Consider the following 15,960-nt stretch of genomic DNA (forward strand, 5'->3'; position numbering starts at 1 on the left):
TGGTGACAGAGCGTGGAGGAAGACATCGTTTCTCCTACACAGGACATCCATTAGGATCAGGACTAGAGCCACGTGGAATCTGTACTGACGCGCTGTCACACATCCTGGTGTGTGATGATAGAACCAACACAGTACAGATGCTGGACAAGGACGGTCAGTTCCTGTCATATCTACTGACAAAATCACAAAAGGTGGGTGGACCACGGAGCCTGAGGTATGATGTCAACACTCACCGTCTCTGGGTCGGATCATGGGACAACAACAAGGTGTGTGTCTACAGGTATATCACCAGACAGGACGCTCTGACAGGTAAGTCTGGGTCATTATCACTGATGTAGTATATATGTGTTAGGTATCATACAGGTTTCAATGAGATCTAAGTACACCTTAGTTATTTTTGTTGTATCACACAAGTCATATTAAATTGTTAATTCAGTTTTTATATATATTTCATTGTGATTGTAATTCATATATTAGTTATATATCCATGTAATTGTTATTCATTATAACATGTAATTATGTACATTTTACCATATGTAGTTTATTGCTCAAGCTTATCTAAATAAGGAAATGCAAACATTATCATGGTTATGGAAATAAGTTATACAAGAGGAATTCATTTTAAGTAATTAAAGAAGTTTGATAATTACTTTAATCAGAGTATTTAATTAACTGAATATACTCCTTGTTACAATACAGAATTAGAACTCTATGTTTGATGTTTGTAGATCAAAGTCATGTGATGGAGTCACTGAGTGGAATCCCAACCCCAGGGACAGAAAAACCACAGCAAGGAAACCAGTGTCTGCTGAAACTGATGTCTCCCCCCGAGTTACTTCACACTCTCACCGTGACAGGTGTTGATCGTGGTTTACACATTTCCTGTGTGACATCAGACCGGGTCTGGGTCAGTGATTATGATAACATTCTCATCTTGACAGACACAACAGGTGTCCCTCTACATCGTGTGGAGGATTCATGGAGTGGTTTATATGAAGGATTACACACAGTGAACAGTGAGAGTGAACTGATTTATATAGATAGGAATTATAACATCAACAAACTGTCAAAGGATATGAAAACAACCACCACATTTATAGAGACAACAGACTATACATGGGAACCACATTGTGTGTACTGGTCCCCGTCCACTGGGGATCTACTGGTCGGGATGCGTTATAGACATACAGAGACAGGCAAGGTAACCCGGTACAACCAGAGTGGACAACTCACACAAACCATACAACATGACAACACAGGACGGGGACTGTATAGCAAACCTAACTATATAACAGAGAACAACAATGGGGATGTCGTGGTGTCTGACTATATTGATGACTATGATGATGACTATGATGATGACTATGATGATGACTATGATGATAACTATTACTATGTGTCTGGTGCTGTAGTGGTGACAGAGCGTGGAGGAAGACATCGTTTCTCCTACACAGGACCTCCATCAGGATCAAGACTAGAGCCACGTGGAATCTGTACTGACGCGCTGTCACACATCCTGGTGTGTGATGATAGAACCAACACAGTACAGATGTTGGACAAGGACGGTCAGTTCCTGTCACATCTACTGACAGAATCACAAGAGATGGGTGAACCACGGAGCCTGAGTTATGATGTCAACACTCACCGTCTCTGGGTCGGATCATACAACACTCACCGTCTCTGGGTCGGATCAGGATCATACAACAACAAGGTGTGTGTCTACAGGTATATCACCAGACAGGACGCTCTGACAGGTAAGTCTGAGTCATTATCATTCACATTAATTAGATATAGATAACTAAGACACACAGTCCGTGTTAATTATCAGTCAATAAGATACATGTAAGACATGTTTATCTGTGTGATTGTTTGTCAATATAAACAGTTCATTGTCACAGGGTTAGCTGTATCTACCAGTCATTGGGATTCAGTGTTTGTCTAAAATGAATAGAAATTAAATAATATTTCATAAGATGTACAGTCACATGTCATTCTAATTAGTTAATTAATATAACAGGTCAGTGTAATTAATAAACCAGATATTATTATAGTGACACATGTATTTGTAATTTGTTTTGTTACGAGTACAAGTCGATTTAAATGATTTAATTAATTACATAACTATTAAAGCATGTGTCAATGTAATTAGGTTAAACTTAATTGTAGATGTAGCTCTGTTTTATATATACTGTATGATGTTAATTTATCAATTAACAGCTAATTAATCTCTTGTTGTAGATGAACACAGACCCCGTCCTGATGGGGAGGCCATGTTCGGCTCAACACCAGCCGTAGAATGGAGATAGCTGGGATATTGACAGGGTGTAAATGTTTCTGTACAAATCTAGTTTGCTCTCAAAACCACACATGTTGTTTGTCACTTTGTTCAACATCTACAGCTGAAATTGACCTGTGTATAATTCACATGGACTGTAATACTGACTCCTGTTTATTTCACACTTTGTGATCATCCAAACATGGCTGTCTGTTGCTGTATGTAGAATTAGATGTAATAGAAAACGGAGTGCGGATATAAATTTGATAACGATTAATTACTATTATTGTTAAGATTTATACTATCTAAGACTTACTAGTGATCTGAACACTGAGCCAACTCGAGAAATTGGTTCTGGCCAACCTACAAGAACTGAATTGATCGTAGACTCCAAGCCGAGATTGCTCAGGAACTCGACAAGGTGGCCCTGGGCAACCTACAACAGGAACTCGACCTCGAGAGGAAGAATCTCAGATCCACTAAGTCTGGTTACATGACTCGAATCGAGCAGCTCAGCAGTGGAACTTAAGGGAGCCAAATCAAACGACCTTCACGGGTGAGTTGTAATTGATAGTGGGGTGTTCTGTCTCAGTGGGACAGTAGAATGAGATAGTGAGGGTCAACAAACAGTAAACTCCAGATGATCAATTTAATTATCATCATGATTTTACTCCTCATCTTCACCTCGATAGACAGCAATTTGCACTAATATTGCTAGGTGCTGATAGGGAGTAAAGTTTAGTCCTTCATTTTAACTGTATCGCCATTTTTCTTTAGGCTTATTTAAATTATTGGGTTTTGTTTCTCTAGAAAGATTGTACAGTTACATGCTTATAACGAAGTGCCAGGGACAGCCGATTTTGCTTCGTTATAAGCGTAGTTCGTTATATCCGTCAAGTTAACAACATGTAATAAAGTCACTGGGAATAGAAGTCACTTCGCTGTAAGCATCAATTCATTATAAGCGTGTTCGCTATAACCGTGTTTTACTGTATATAAACTAGTGTACAGAGCTAGTATGAAGGTTATAGAATATGGTTCGGTTGTACATTAAGATTGATGCATCTTTTTTATACAGAGCTATAGAGAGAGAGAGAGGGTTGTCAATGACCAACTCAGAGAAAATCTGGACAGTGAGTGCCACTCACTCCTCAAGAGTAGAGATCGAGAAAACTCAATCTTTGAGGACATGCAGCTTGAGTTAGAACATGCCAAAGTTAAAGCTCTTAAAAACTCAGTGGAGTGAGAAAAGCAAAGAGTTCAATCTCAGGTGACTGTTCTCGAGTGTCAGACTTGTGTACTCAAAGACGAGCTCGAGCAGGAAAGGTTGGCTTGCCGCCAGATGAAGAATGAGATAGACTAGATACAGGTGAATGAGTGTGGAGTTATTGTGTCTCACAACAAGCAATTCTCATCTCTCCATCTTCCTTTCTACTCTCTAGTTTAGATATGTTGCACATCTTTCTCATTACACATACTAAACCACATGCATTCTGTGATATAAATTAAAAAATATTAAGTTGATACCATTGATTTTATTATTCATTAGGTTATTTTCATACATTTTTTGTTGTAGCTCTGTTGAATTCTACGAATACAACTTTTCCCAGCATGCTATTGGCTCCTCATGACCATCTTAAAGCATGCAGGAAACAAATGAAGTCTGTGGTATATTGAAGAGAGTTGCTTTGAACATTTAACTAATTGTTTGTGTTTGTTCAGCTTCAGAAACTAGACATCACTCGGCATTACAAACACAAAAGTGATCAAGTCTCGTGGCTCAAGTCTGAACATGAACTCCTGAGGTCAGAGGTCAAATCCTTGAAGGACACCATGAACGAGAAGGGGAGAAGTCGTGACACGGAGAAAGTGACGGAGCGTCGGTCACAGAGACAGCTGGAGAGGGAGAGGGACGACCAGAAAATGAAGATGGTAATGATGTGTTCTCAATGTTTGGATTCAAATAATGTGTGTGCAGAGAAAATGTTTAGATGAACTATTTGACTCTAGTTATATACAGAATTCTACACGTAGGGGTCATATTGCTAGTTTGCCTGCTGTAATTGGGTTTTTTTTTGAGAATTGAGAATGTTTGATAATTGTTTCAGCATCTGCTTGGATTTTTTAAAGCATGAACATGAGTTAGAAATTCAGCGACTTAACTCAGCGAGTTCTGGATCTAGAGGATCAAGTCTCAGAGACTCGAGAACGTGAGATGGAAGCCACTCGGGAACTACAGCAGGAGAAACTACGCTCGACTCAGCAGCGAGTAGACTCCGAGGGCAGTGAAGAGGATCCGGATCACTCGAACGTTTACAAGACTCAGCTCGAGAGTACATGTATAAGTTAGAGTCTGCAGTATCTAACACTACAGTATCAGGATCATCTATCATAGTAGTAATGCTACTAAAGTTTGAGTTTGTGAAGGGGGAGGGGGGTAGGATATATGGAAGAATGTTTGAAGACACAGCCCGAGAGTTTAAGTCATAGTCTGCAGTATTTAATACAACAGTATCAGGACCAGCTATCCTCAGGGTAAGGCCACTAGAGTTTGTGTGTGTGTGGGGGGATAATTGGTAGAATGTTTACAAGACTCAGCATGATAGTATAAGTCGCAGTCTGCAGTATCTAATACTACATAACAGGATCAGTTATCTAGGTGTAAGGCAGCTAATAGGGGTTAACATAAGGAACTGATGACAACTAATGAATACAGGTAGGAATGTAGGTCAAGAGGTCCTTTATGATATTGGGGGAGGTGGGGGGGGGGGGGTAAATATGGAAACTGACAGTCTGAATGTAGGTCAGAAGGACGTTCAGTTACTCGTCAGATCTACTCTCAAATTTTATACACTGTGATATTTATGGCCATAAATTTTTATTCAGTAGAGACAAAAGTCTAAATGTATCAGCTCTAAAATTGGAATATTTTCTTTTATCTTTACACAGAACTACTCTACCCAAGGAGATTGTAAAAGTTTATAGAAGTTTAAATCTGGAGAAATCTCTCAAGGACCTACTGAGTGAACTCAGACAAACTCAGACACCACTCGCCTTCGAGTCAGAAGGACGTTCAGTTACTCGTCAGATCTACTCTCAAATTTTATACACTGTGATATTTATGGCCATAAATTTTTATTCAGTAGAGACAAAAGTCTAAATGTATCAGCTCTAAAATTGGAATATTTTCTGAACTACTCTACCCAAGGAGATTGTAAAAGTTTATAGAAGTTTAAGTCTGGAGAAATCTCTCAAGGACCTACTGAGTGAACTCAGACAAACTCAGACACCACTCGCCTTCGAGTCGGACACTGTGGACAGTCAGACGAGTCGACCCAGCGCTCAGGCCATGAACCAGTAAGTGTTACAACTCGGAGCTGACCAACTTTGTGTCCAGACTGACGGAGAAGATGGAGCTACGCAACACACTGGGGTGTCTAGAGGAAATCTGAAGATACAGGCAGAGAGGTGCCTAATAGCAGGTATGTTAGTCTGTAGATACAGCCAAAGGGGTTCCAAACAGTAGGTATGTTAGTCTGTAGATACAGGCAGAGAGGTGCCGAACAGTAGGTATGTAAGTCTATAGATACAGGCAGAGAGCTGCCGAAAAGCAGGTATGGTAGTCTATAGATACAGGCAGAGGGGTTCCAAACAGCAGGTATGTTTGTCTGTGGAGTGGGTGTCTGTAATAAAACATTAGTCTTTAGAGAATGTTCCTAACATCTGGGTAGGGCTATGTAACCGCTACGTAGATTTTTAATGCTAAGCATCAAATTCAAGATGGCTGTCTTAGTTACCACTTGCAACAAACATGATATTTATCTTATTTGTGATATTTACTTCAACTGATAAAGTTATAAGAAATTTTAACATGCATATTTCCACCCGAAATTAAAAAAAACGTTTTGGTGTAATAAGTGATTTGTTGACTATTTCAATTTCAAATCAGAGACCTAGCGGCTAGCCTAGCTTATCGTCAATAGAACTTGATATCTACGACCTAGCGGCTAGGTTAGCCACTACGATCTTGAATGCAGCCCAGGTGTGTGAATCTAGAGATGAATATAAGACTATGGGTAAATAAGAGGGATTCTGAATGTAAGGTACGTATAAATGTAAGACTATGGATAAGGAGGAATTCTGAAAGTCAGACATCAGGGAAAAGATTTTGGTGCTTCAAAATTAGGATTGTAAGTCCGCAGAAAAATGACGATATAGGAGTGATGTAACCATGTTAGCTGAGGCATCTTACAACCTCAAGGAATCAGAGAGAGACGGGGGGGGGGGGGGGGGGGGGTGGGGGAGAGAAAAGAGACAGGGGATTATAATACAAACACTGGCAGTGAAAGTAAAAAAAAAAACAACCTCAAGATATGTGTACCCACATCTAGGTCATTTTGGGCTTCTTGGTTTAGGAAGTATATAATGAATCAATGTTTTTTTTTCACTGTAGAATGGTCATGATATGAGTGAAAACCACGCAGATCAGGAGAACCGACATCTGGAAGCTCGCGCCTCATGGGCCAAAGAGAGGCTGTCGCTACAGCTGGCCCTTAATCAAATGGAACAGGAGCTTGACCAATGTCGGGCCGACCTCAGAGTGGAACGAGACCAAAGGTCAGGCATCGCTGGAGTAGGGACGGAGTGGGACAGGGAAAGGGTAAGGAATCAGAGAGAGAGAGAGAGATAGGGATATGAGAGAGAGAAGAGACAGGAAATTATAATACAAACACTGGTAGTAATCAAAGTACTGAAGTACTGACGGGAGTTGATTTTATCGATTATTATTCATTTTAAAATCAACAACATGTTACTTTGCTTGGCAAGTAGTTTATAATCTGTCTTTGAAATAAGCACATTTGAATTCTTTGAATTAAGCACATTTTTATAATATGAATTCTCTGACTTTTCCGACAAGAATTTTGAGAAAAACCCTGTATGAATTGTGTTGCGTAATGATTAAAGATTTGATTTCATCAAACTATGTAAAAGTAATCGAAATATTCAAAAAATTGTATGAATCCAAGCAATAATGAACTCTAGTGTTCAACCAGATGCTCGGCTGTCAGGGTAAGGGTTAGGGTTAATCCCCAACAAGCAAGAGAATGTGTACACCAGGTCACGTAATAGCTTGATAACGCAACCTCTAAATATAGAATGACTATCGGCTTGTCGAAGATTTACGGAGACAGCCAATGGTTGAACAAGACTTTATTGAACTCTGGCATATGAATACATAGGACTGCAAAAAATATCTAAATTGTTAGTACTATTTAACATCTGACTATTTTCAAGGTATTCATAAATAAGTTTCTTAAAAACCAATGCTTCAAGATACATTACATCAAATTTATTGATTATTTTCAAGAACTAAATCTTGTCAGCGGTGATGATTTGTGCTTAGGTCCAAACACTGTTTCACTTTCGGTTTGCCAGAGTAACTGCATAGGAGAGTTGATTAAAATCAAAACTGCATCCATATAACCTTTATATTGATATATGAAGTTTAAACAACATTTGATATATTGATACCCGTTTACTGTGATTAAATTCTGATGACGGTAAATCTGTATTTAGATCCAGCGTCTGTACGGGAAGTACCTGTGGGCGGACAGTTACAGGAAGGCCCTGGTCTACCAGAAGAAGTACCTGCTCTTGTTACTGGGGGGATTCCAGGACTGTGAGCAGACCACCTTGGCTCTGATTGCCAGGATGGGGGTCTACCCTTTCCCTGAGGACCTGCAGCGAGGGACCAGGCCCTGCTGACTGGTCACCACCTGTAGGAGTGCTGCCAGGGTGGTGGTGGCCATAACTAGGTCAGTAGGTCAGACTGGTCACTATGTTTAAGAATGTCCCCTCATTGGTAGTGTGGTAGTGGTTCAGCCTAGATATTAATTTGGTTTTTATTTTCCGGGAGAAATGTACTATTATAAATATACAGGATGTAAGTTTATATTTTGAAAGGTAAGGGAAGCACATTAATATATAATGCTATCTTAAAGCTGCAGTATATTTCTCTCCCTTTACTGTTCTTGCAGGATACGGTACTTCATCAGGAAGAGAGCCACCAGAGTGGGATTCCCCGTGATGGGGTACAGTCGACTTCCAACAAGGTGAACTAGTGACATAATTCTGCATTTTTTAGCTCACCTGAGGTGAAGCTCAAGTGAGAATTTCTGATCCAGTTTTGCCCGTCTGTCCGTCTGTAAACTAATTAAATTTTTTACTCCTTTACCAGAACCTCTTGGCCGATTTCAACCAAAATTGGCACAAAGCATCCTTAAGTAAAGAGAATTTTAATTTGTTAAAATTTAGGGTCATGCCTGCTTTCAAGGGGATATAATTAAAATTCAATGAAAATTTGTTGGTATTTTTTTAAAGCTGCGTGGTCCGATTTTTTTGTAATTACAGTATCAAAATTTTTTTTATACAAATCATTTATCTTAGAAAGTTATGGACTTTCTCCTATTTACACCAGGAGAATCAGTCTCCTTTCAAAGTTAGAAATATTCAAAGTAAATAAAAATAATTTCTCTTTGGGCAAACGAAAAAACAGACCAAAATGCATCACGGGAATGTTTAGAAATAGAAACCGCTTGGTTTCGTCCCCCGAATGATTGGGGTTATTCAACCAGCATGCTATGCATCGATTGTAAAGAAAGCAGACTTTGGAAATATTAGCGAACAAAACGTACGTGTAGTTGTACATGTTTAATTGTAATTTGTCTGATCATTTTGACCTTTATTTAAAGCGATGTCAAATTCGTAATACAACCATACCCGTCTCGTCGTCAGGGGTGAAATTTAACATGAGGCGAAATAACGCGGTACCTTTTAATGTCGCTTGTTTTGTTAGCAAATTTTGTACGTATTTTTCTTCATTGAAATTTGGCATAATTGACGGGTAAAACTTCTGCAATGTCTATTATTATACATATACTAAGCATAGCCATCGTTTAAAAGCGTGCATAAAATTTGATATAAAATCGGACCAAGCAGCTTTAAAAATCTTCTCATCAAAAATCATTTGGCTAGAGAATCTGTTATTTGTTTGGAAGTATCCTTAGGTAGTGTAGATTCAAGTTTGCACAAATCATGATCCCTGAGGGTAGGGTGGGGCACAATGAGGGGTCAGATTTTTACATAGGAATATGTAGAATAGATTTAAAAATCTTCTCTGTAACTTATTAGCCAGAAAAGCTGTAACTTGTATGGAAACATTTTCAGGTAGAGTAGATTTAAGTTTGTTCAAATCATGTTCCCCAGGGGTAGGGTGACGCCACAATTATTTCATAAGAATATATAGAGGAAATCTTTAAAAATCATTTTCTCAGAAACCAATTGGCCAGAGAAGCTGCTACCAATATGGAACATCCTCAGGTAGGGCAAATTCAAGTTTGTTCAAACCATGATCCATGGGTGTAGGATGAGGCTACAATGAGGTCAAATTTTTACATAGGAATATATAGAAAAAAAACTTTAAAGATATTCTTCTCAGGAACCGATCGGGCAGAAAAGCTTAACTTGCTTGAAAAGCATCCTCTGTTAGGTTAAATTAAAGTTTGATAAAATCATGATCCCCCGGGGGTAGTTTGGGGCCCTGGGGGGATTCAGATAGGAATATTTTTGTGCCTCATAGAATTGAAATGCTCAATATGTGATATGACTGTAAAAATTGATTGAAAAACAGAAGAATATGCAGGGGATTTTTTTCTTTTATACAGGATGATTTCAATATGTTTATTGTTGCTCAGGTGAGTGATGTGGCCAATGGGCCCCTTGTTTTTATTGAAGTTTCAGTGACATACTCATACCATAGATTGCTTAATTATCAATTGATGGTCATTTTCAGTGTGAAATAATTGATTTTTACTCCAGTGTAAAATTTATAGAACCACCTTGAGAAGAATATATTAAAAATTTAGTGTTTTACTTAATTTTTACATAGGAAAACAAATTACATGATAAATGTCTTTCTTTCATGACACAAATCCATTCCACAGAGTGATCAAGTTGATAATAAAACCACGTCTGATAATAAGACACGTCTTTTTATTTACAGGTTACGCACCCAACTCTAACAGTTTCTCACCACTCTGCATCAACACCCAGTCACGCTCGAACAGTTTTTGACCCTTCAACAGTCACGCTTCATCGCCCCTCCATTCAAGTGTTCATCAGTCTCCATACAGTCCGTCCTATATGTCTTCCGGCTTTACTCATAGACACCTCCTTAATGGAGCTTCTCCATATCACTCACTAGGGGGAGCCTCTAGGGGTTACCATGTCAACAGCAATGGAGTAACCAATGGGAGCTCTCCTTATAAGTCCGTGGGAGGGATTTCTGATAGTTACCATGTCAACGGCAATTTCTCTGTCCATACCACACCCCCACACGGGATTACAGCAGCAAACCACACCCCACTTCTGAAAACTCAGATGCTAGAAGGTAAGTTATATAAACCAGAGAAGTAAGACAGAAAAAATCAAACTACATTTACTGTTTTAGAATTTTTAAATTTTACAATATTTGACCACAAAATGTGTTTTCCAAATTTTTTTGGAAAGATAGTTTTCAAAACTTTCATAGATGTTTAATTGTAGAACTTATTTCATGTAAAGTCCTGTCACAAAATAAATGGTTTTTGTTTCGTTTCTTGCAGTAAAATTCTCTCCTCTTCCTCTCCCACCCCCACAAAAGTTGGTCACTCATCTCCAGCACGTCGAGTAAGGATCAGCGAGCCCTCGCCGCATGACGACTACATATCTCGACTCAAGAATCTGCAGCAGAGACTCGGCGGGATGGATTCGGGTGAGTGAAAATGAAGGTTTAAGTCTCAAAAGTGACACCATTGTATTGCAAGGGGTCAAGTTTAAAGCCAAGAATGTTCTCTAAATTTGATATTGGCTTTAAAATTTGTTGGCTGTGAAAAAGTAATCATAACAGTTTGTGATGACATAATGAAATTGATTCCTATTATTTCACTGCTTATTTTTTTTAAAAGTAATTAACAGTTTCAAACAAAACTAAAATATTCATTGTTTTCATAAGACACACTTTCTGTTTAATTTTTAACGAAGTCAGTCAAAAATGTATACAGGTTTATCATGATAATATCGAGGTCAAGTTTGATATTGGGTACGATTGAGCAATTTTCAACACAGTTATTGCCCTTGGACGTGGAAAAATTCAAGTTATTTCCAGTTTCCGCTCATTTTGTTCGCAGAGAATGAACATATTGTCAATGAAATGAAATTTGGTATACAGATTTATTATGATAATATCTAAATCAAGTTCGATATTGGGTATGATCAAGCAATTTTCGACAGAGTTATGGCCCTTGGACGTAGAAAAATTCCAGTTATTTGCAGTTTCCGCTCATTTTCTTTGCAGAGGATGAACATATTAAAGTGAAATTTGGTATACAGGTTTATCATGATAATATCTAAATCAGGTTTGATGTTGGGTAGGATCAAGCAATTTTCGACAGAGTTATGGCCCTTGGATGTAGAAAAATTCCAGTTATTTGCAGTTTCTGCTCATTTTCTTTGCAGAGGATGAGCATATTGAACATATTGTTAGGAAATTTGGTATACAGGTTTATCATGATAACATCTAGGTCAAGTTCGATATTGGGTACGATCGAGCAATTTTCGACAGAGTTATGGCTCTTGCACATAGAAGAATTCCAGTTATTTGCAGTTTATGTTCTTTTTCTTTGTGGATGTTTCAGTAATGCTGATGTCAACAGGCTCTTTGAATCTTTTTTGCTGTGTCGATTGTTTCAAACATTAAAGTTATGAAAGATAATTCAAATTCCATTACTTTTAAGGAGTCTATTAGATTACAATTTTCCAGCTTTTAATATGTTTATCAATTTTTTAAATGATATTTAAAATGTATGAGATGTGTTTTTCCTATTTATAAACCATAAATTTTGTTATTTTCCAGGTACTCGAAGGTCAAGGTTATTTCCACGGAGATAGGAGGGAGATCCAGAGACATTGTCAAGACTTTGCTGTCCTCGTGACCTTGTTCGACCTTGACCTTCATTGGCCTCATGCTCTCTGATGTTGGACAATAACATTCTTTTTATCTGCAATAATCATAAGTCCTGCCATTTCAGGAACCAAAGAAAGGAATGTAAATTATTGTTAATTTGGGACCAGATGTTTTATATGTTATTGTTTTTATTATTGAGTTCAATATCATGGTGTTTGATAATTTATTTGTGCTTAAGAAAATTCTGAACTCATCCAATGATTTTAGAGGCTTTTTTTTACCTATTGTTAAAACAGTCAAGTTACTATTCATTATGCCACGACTTTATCAATATTTTATGATATTAATATCAGTCTTATTTGGAGAAATGTAGACATATAATCATTATGTTTTTATTGTGTATGATATTTGTTTCATATTCTATGGGATCATTGCTGTATAAAACTAGTCCTTACTGTCTGTGATTAAACATAGATAGCTGCTTGTCTCTACCATGTAAATCTATCACACTCCCCCCCCCCCCCCCCCCCCCCCCCAGTATCATCTGCCTACCTGCAATGCAGAGGAATTCATTGTATATATCAATAGTCCAACAGTTCTGCCCTTTCATCAATATATGTCTAATTTTATCTGTATTAGCTATAGTCTGGAACCTGTTTTATCTTGTCATCAATGTAACATTGACCCCACTGCCATTATTTGATTCTCACATTTTGGCCCAACACTCAAACTTTTCCCCTCTAGTATTATAAGAAACTTGCAACATGAACACATCAATTTCTTTAAAAAAATCTCCTGTTTTTTTTTAAGTTTAAGTGGTTCTGTAAAATAAAATTGACCCAATATCAAATATCTTAAATGCAATGGTAAAATCTGCATCAGTCCTCAAAGCCCTTGTCAGATGTTACATGTCATATGTTATAATCTTTGGTGAAATCCCATTACATCTATTTATAATGTCAATACAAGGGAGTTTATCCATGCCTGTCAAATATATATGACTAGATATAATGGCATCATTAAAACCCCCTTTGGTTTATTTATTGTCAATCATATTACTTGTATTTAGGATCATTGTTTTATGAAAAGTGGATTAATGTACAAGTTTTGTCATGTATTGGATTATATGTTTGGATGCTGAATTGAAAGTAAAATATTTAATTTACCAAGTGTTGTGTCATTTACAAAACGAGATAGAATATTATTGTCCTGTGATATCGGATAGAAAAAACGCTTACAACCTTTAATTGGTGTAGATAAAAAACATCTACTAAGTCTTGCGGTGTGTGGAAAAGTGACATCTAAGTCATTTGGTCATAGAAAAGTGACTTCTTAGTCACATGGTCTGTGGGAGAAAGTGACATATAAGTCTTTTGGTCTGTGGGAGAGAGTAACATGTCACGTGGTTTGATGGAATGACATGTAAGTCACGTGGTCTGTGGGAGAAAGTGATATATAAGTCATTTGGTCTGTGGGAGAGAGTAACATGTCACGTGGTTTGTGGGAATGACATCTAAGTCACGTGGTCTATGGGAGAAAGTGATATATAAGTCATTTGGTCTGTGGGAGAGAGTAACATGTCACGTGGTTTGTTGGAATGACATCTAAGTCACGTGGTCTGCGGGAGAAAGTGACATCTAAGTCACGTGGTCTGTGGGCGAAAGCTACATCAAAGTCACGTGGTATGTGGGAGAAAGAGACATCTAAGTGTTTAGTGTTTATCGCTTATGCTATATGGCATCGGCATACGGACCTGGTTAAGTTTTTTTAGCAGGATTTGTGTCTAAGTTATTACTTGCCGTATCTTCACCAAACTTGGATGGATAGTGCATCTGGGCATACTTGTGGACTTAACATACCTGAATGTAGTCCGAAATAATTGACGTTTTCCTGGGTTTTTTTTTACGATTTTGATATTTTACATGCCAGGAAAACGTCAGAACCGGCGCCACTACGAAAGCTGGAAATTCACTGCCTCCAACTGGAAGCGGCATTCTAGGAAAACGTCAGATATTTCGGACTAACCTGAGTGCTGAATCTATGAGCCAAAAATTGCAGATGCTAGAGAAAGTTATGGTTTTGTGAGTAGGTAAAAGTTTTTGTAGCAGGTGCCCTTTGATGACCACATTTAAGTTATTACTGGTCCTAACTTCGCTAAACTTGCATGGATGGGGCATCGTATGATACAACTATCACCGTGCAAAATTCACTGTTTAATTGTAACTTTATTTTGGACTTTACTTTTAAAATTCAACATCTGTTTCGTAATATTTTCTCACAATTTATTTCTTACAAAGTTACAAGTTGATTTAGTGATTGACACTTTTCGGACTCTATATGTGATTTCAAAGAGACAGAGTGCAATGTCTCAAGAACTGCTAATCTCTTAAAACAACATTGTGCAATTATCAGTTTTCCATGTCTTGGACATCAAAGACTCATTGAGTTTATTTAATTATTTTATATCTGTGAACCTTTCACTCAGCTTACTTATGTCATCACCTGTCAATTTATACTCATTGTTCAGTTTCTTATAAATAATTATGTACAATTGTCAATCGGCAGTCTGGAATACGGCGGCCAGCCTCGGCCACGTCCGACTCACCCAGAGTCTTGAGTCCGGAGGCCACTACTGGCCATATCCGACTTGTTTGTAATATGTCTGCCTGTTAAATTGTTATAATGTTGCCATCGTTGAGTCTCGTCCAATAAATGTGGAATCTTGCATCAATTGCCTGTTTATTTCTCTGGAACTGTATACTGGTGGACCTTCGGGAATACGGCAAAACTACCCTTCGTTTTTACCTTACGGCCCACAGCGCGCCTCAACCTTATACCCTTTACGCCAGCATTCCCTCACCCCGTCCGTACTGCACACGGCGGATATACAGCTCCAGACGAATTCCCTAGCACCGTAAAATCTACGCGGTCACACATATACAACTGGCAGGCTTGAATGCTGAATCGGAGCAATACTAGTAGGTTAAGGATGCTGAAGGAGGTAAAGGGTTTTATAAGCAGGTTAAAGTTTTTTCTGAGTAGGTGCTCTTTAAATAACCTTATCTAAGTTATTATCGGTTCTATCTTCACCAAACTTTAATGGACGATGCATATCTTTTGATATTGATGCACTCATAGTGGTTGGATGAAGAATTTGAGCCCTAGGATTGGGATGCTGGATGAGGGTAATGTTTTGGAGCAGGTCACATGTATAGATAAATAATAGTCCTTACTTATTCAACTTGCATTTGTGATTTAACGATACGTGGGTTAATGAATCACATAGCTAGCTTTAATTACGGAAGTGATCTTACGTATGCCGATGACAGGGAAAATTTAAGATTTTAGAACAACTCAAATTGCGTTAGGAACTTGAACCTTGTTACATAATGAGGTAAATTTCGTTCATAATCAATAAGTAAATATAACTCTTGATGTGTAGTATAAAGGTAGCTTCAAATACATGTAGAGAATTTGGTCTTGATTATCTTGATGCTAGAGCAGGTGTAAAAAAAATGAATAATTCAACTCTTGTTGTAATGCAGCATTTGATTGGATATAAAAATATAGTCAAATTTGTTAAACCTAGTTTGCACGTCACAAGACACGTCACGATGCACAAACGTCAAAAACGTACTGATCCGCCTGACGTTACGTTTGAATTTTGAACTGAGTAGTATCA

At 38.0% G+C, this 15,960-nt stretch overlaps 2 protein-coding genes across 5 annotated transcripts in view; both read left to right on the forward strand.

Annotated features, from left to right (window-relative positions):
* The window catches only part of LOC117683909 (uncharacterized), a 275,259-nt gene extending 269,799 nt beyond the window's left edge, over positions 1–5,460 (forward strand). Inside the window, exons 8-14 of the mRNA XM_066072952.1 lie at positions 1–309; positions 729–1,754; positions 2,239–2,831; positions 3,086–3,218; positions 3,354–3,644; positions 3,998–4,207; positions 4,384–5,460. The exon at positions 1–309 is cut by the window's left edge and continues 396 nt beyond it. Coding sequence (XP_065929024.1) covers positions 1–309; positions 729–1,754; positions 2,239–2,306 — 1,403 coding nt within the window. The 3' untranslated portion in view covers positions 2,307–2,831; positions 3,086–3,218; positions 3,354–3,644; positions 3,998–4,207; positions 4,384–5,460. The remainder of the gene's footprint in view (positions 310–728; positions 1,755–2,238; positions 2,832–3,085; positions 3,219–3,353; positions 3,645–3,997; positions 4,208–4,383) is intronic.
* Positions 5,461–5,479: 19 nt separating this feature from the next.
* On the forward strand, positions 5,480–10,724 carry LOC105324214 (A-kinase anchor protein 9). 4 transcript variants are annotated; one of them, XM_066072959.1, is made up of 6 exons: positions 5,480–5,757; positions 6,225–6,378; positions 6,729–6,935; positions 7,853–8,091; positions 8,314–8,388; positions 10,338–10,724. In XM_066072959.1, the coding sequence occupies exons 2-4, from the start codon at positions 6,307–6,309 to the stop codon at positions 8,039–8,041; spliced, it is 468 nt and encodes a 155-aa protein (XP_065929031.1). In that variant the 5' UTR covers positions 5,480–5,757; positions 6,225–6,306; the 3' UTR covers positions 8,042–8,091; positions 8,314–8,388; positions 10,338–10,724. The 4 variants fall into 4 exon arrangements, with proteins under 4 accessions (XP_065929031.1, XP_065929032.1, XP_065929034.1 ...); XM_066072962.1 differs by having other exon boundaries at positions 5,481–5,757; positions 6,225–6,317; XM_066072960.1 differs by lacking the exon at positions 8,314–8,388.
* The last annotated feature ends 5,236 nt before the right edge of the window (positions 10,725–15,960 follow it).

The sequence above is a fragment of the Magallana gigas genome, chromosome 10 (assembly GCF_963853765.1).
Source record: "Magallana gigas chromosome 10, xbMagGiga1.1, whole genome shotgun sequence".
NCBI classification, from domain to species: Eukaryota; Metazoa; Mollusca; class Bivalvia; order Ostreida; family Ostreidae; genus Magallana; species Magallana gigas.

Coding starts and splice junctions, on each gene's coding strand:
- LOC105324214 (XM_066072959.1), top strand. CDS start 6,307: ATGCAGCCCAGGTGTGTGAATCTAGAGATGAATATAAGACTATGGGTA. Junction 6,379..6,728: donor AGAGGGATTCTGAATGTAAG/GTACGTATAAAT, acceptor TTTTCACTGTAG/AATGGTCATGATATGAGTGA. Junction 6,936..7,852: donor CGGAGTGGGACAGGGAAAGG/GTAAGGAATCAG, acceptor ATCTGTATTTAG/ATCCAGCGTCTGTACGGGAA.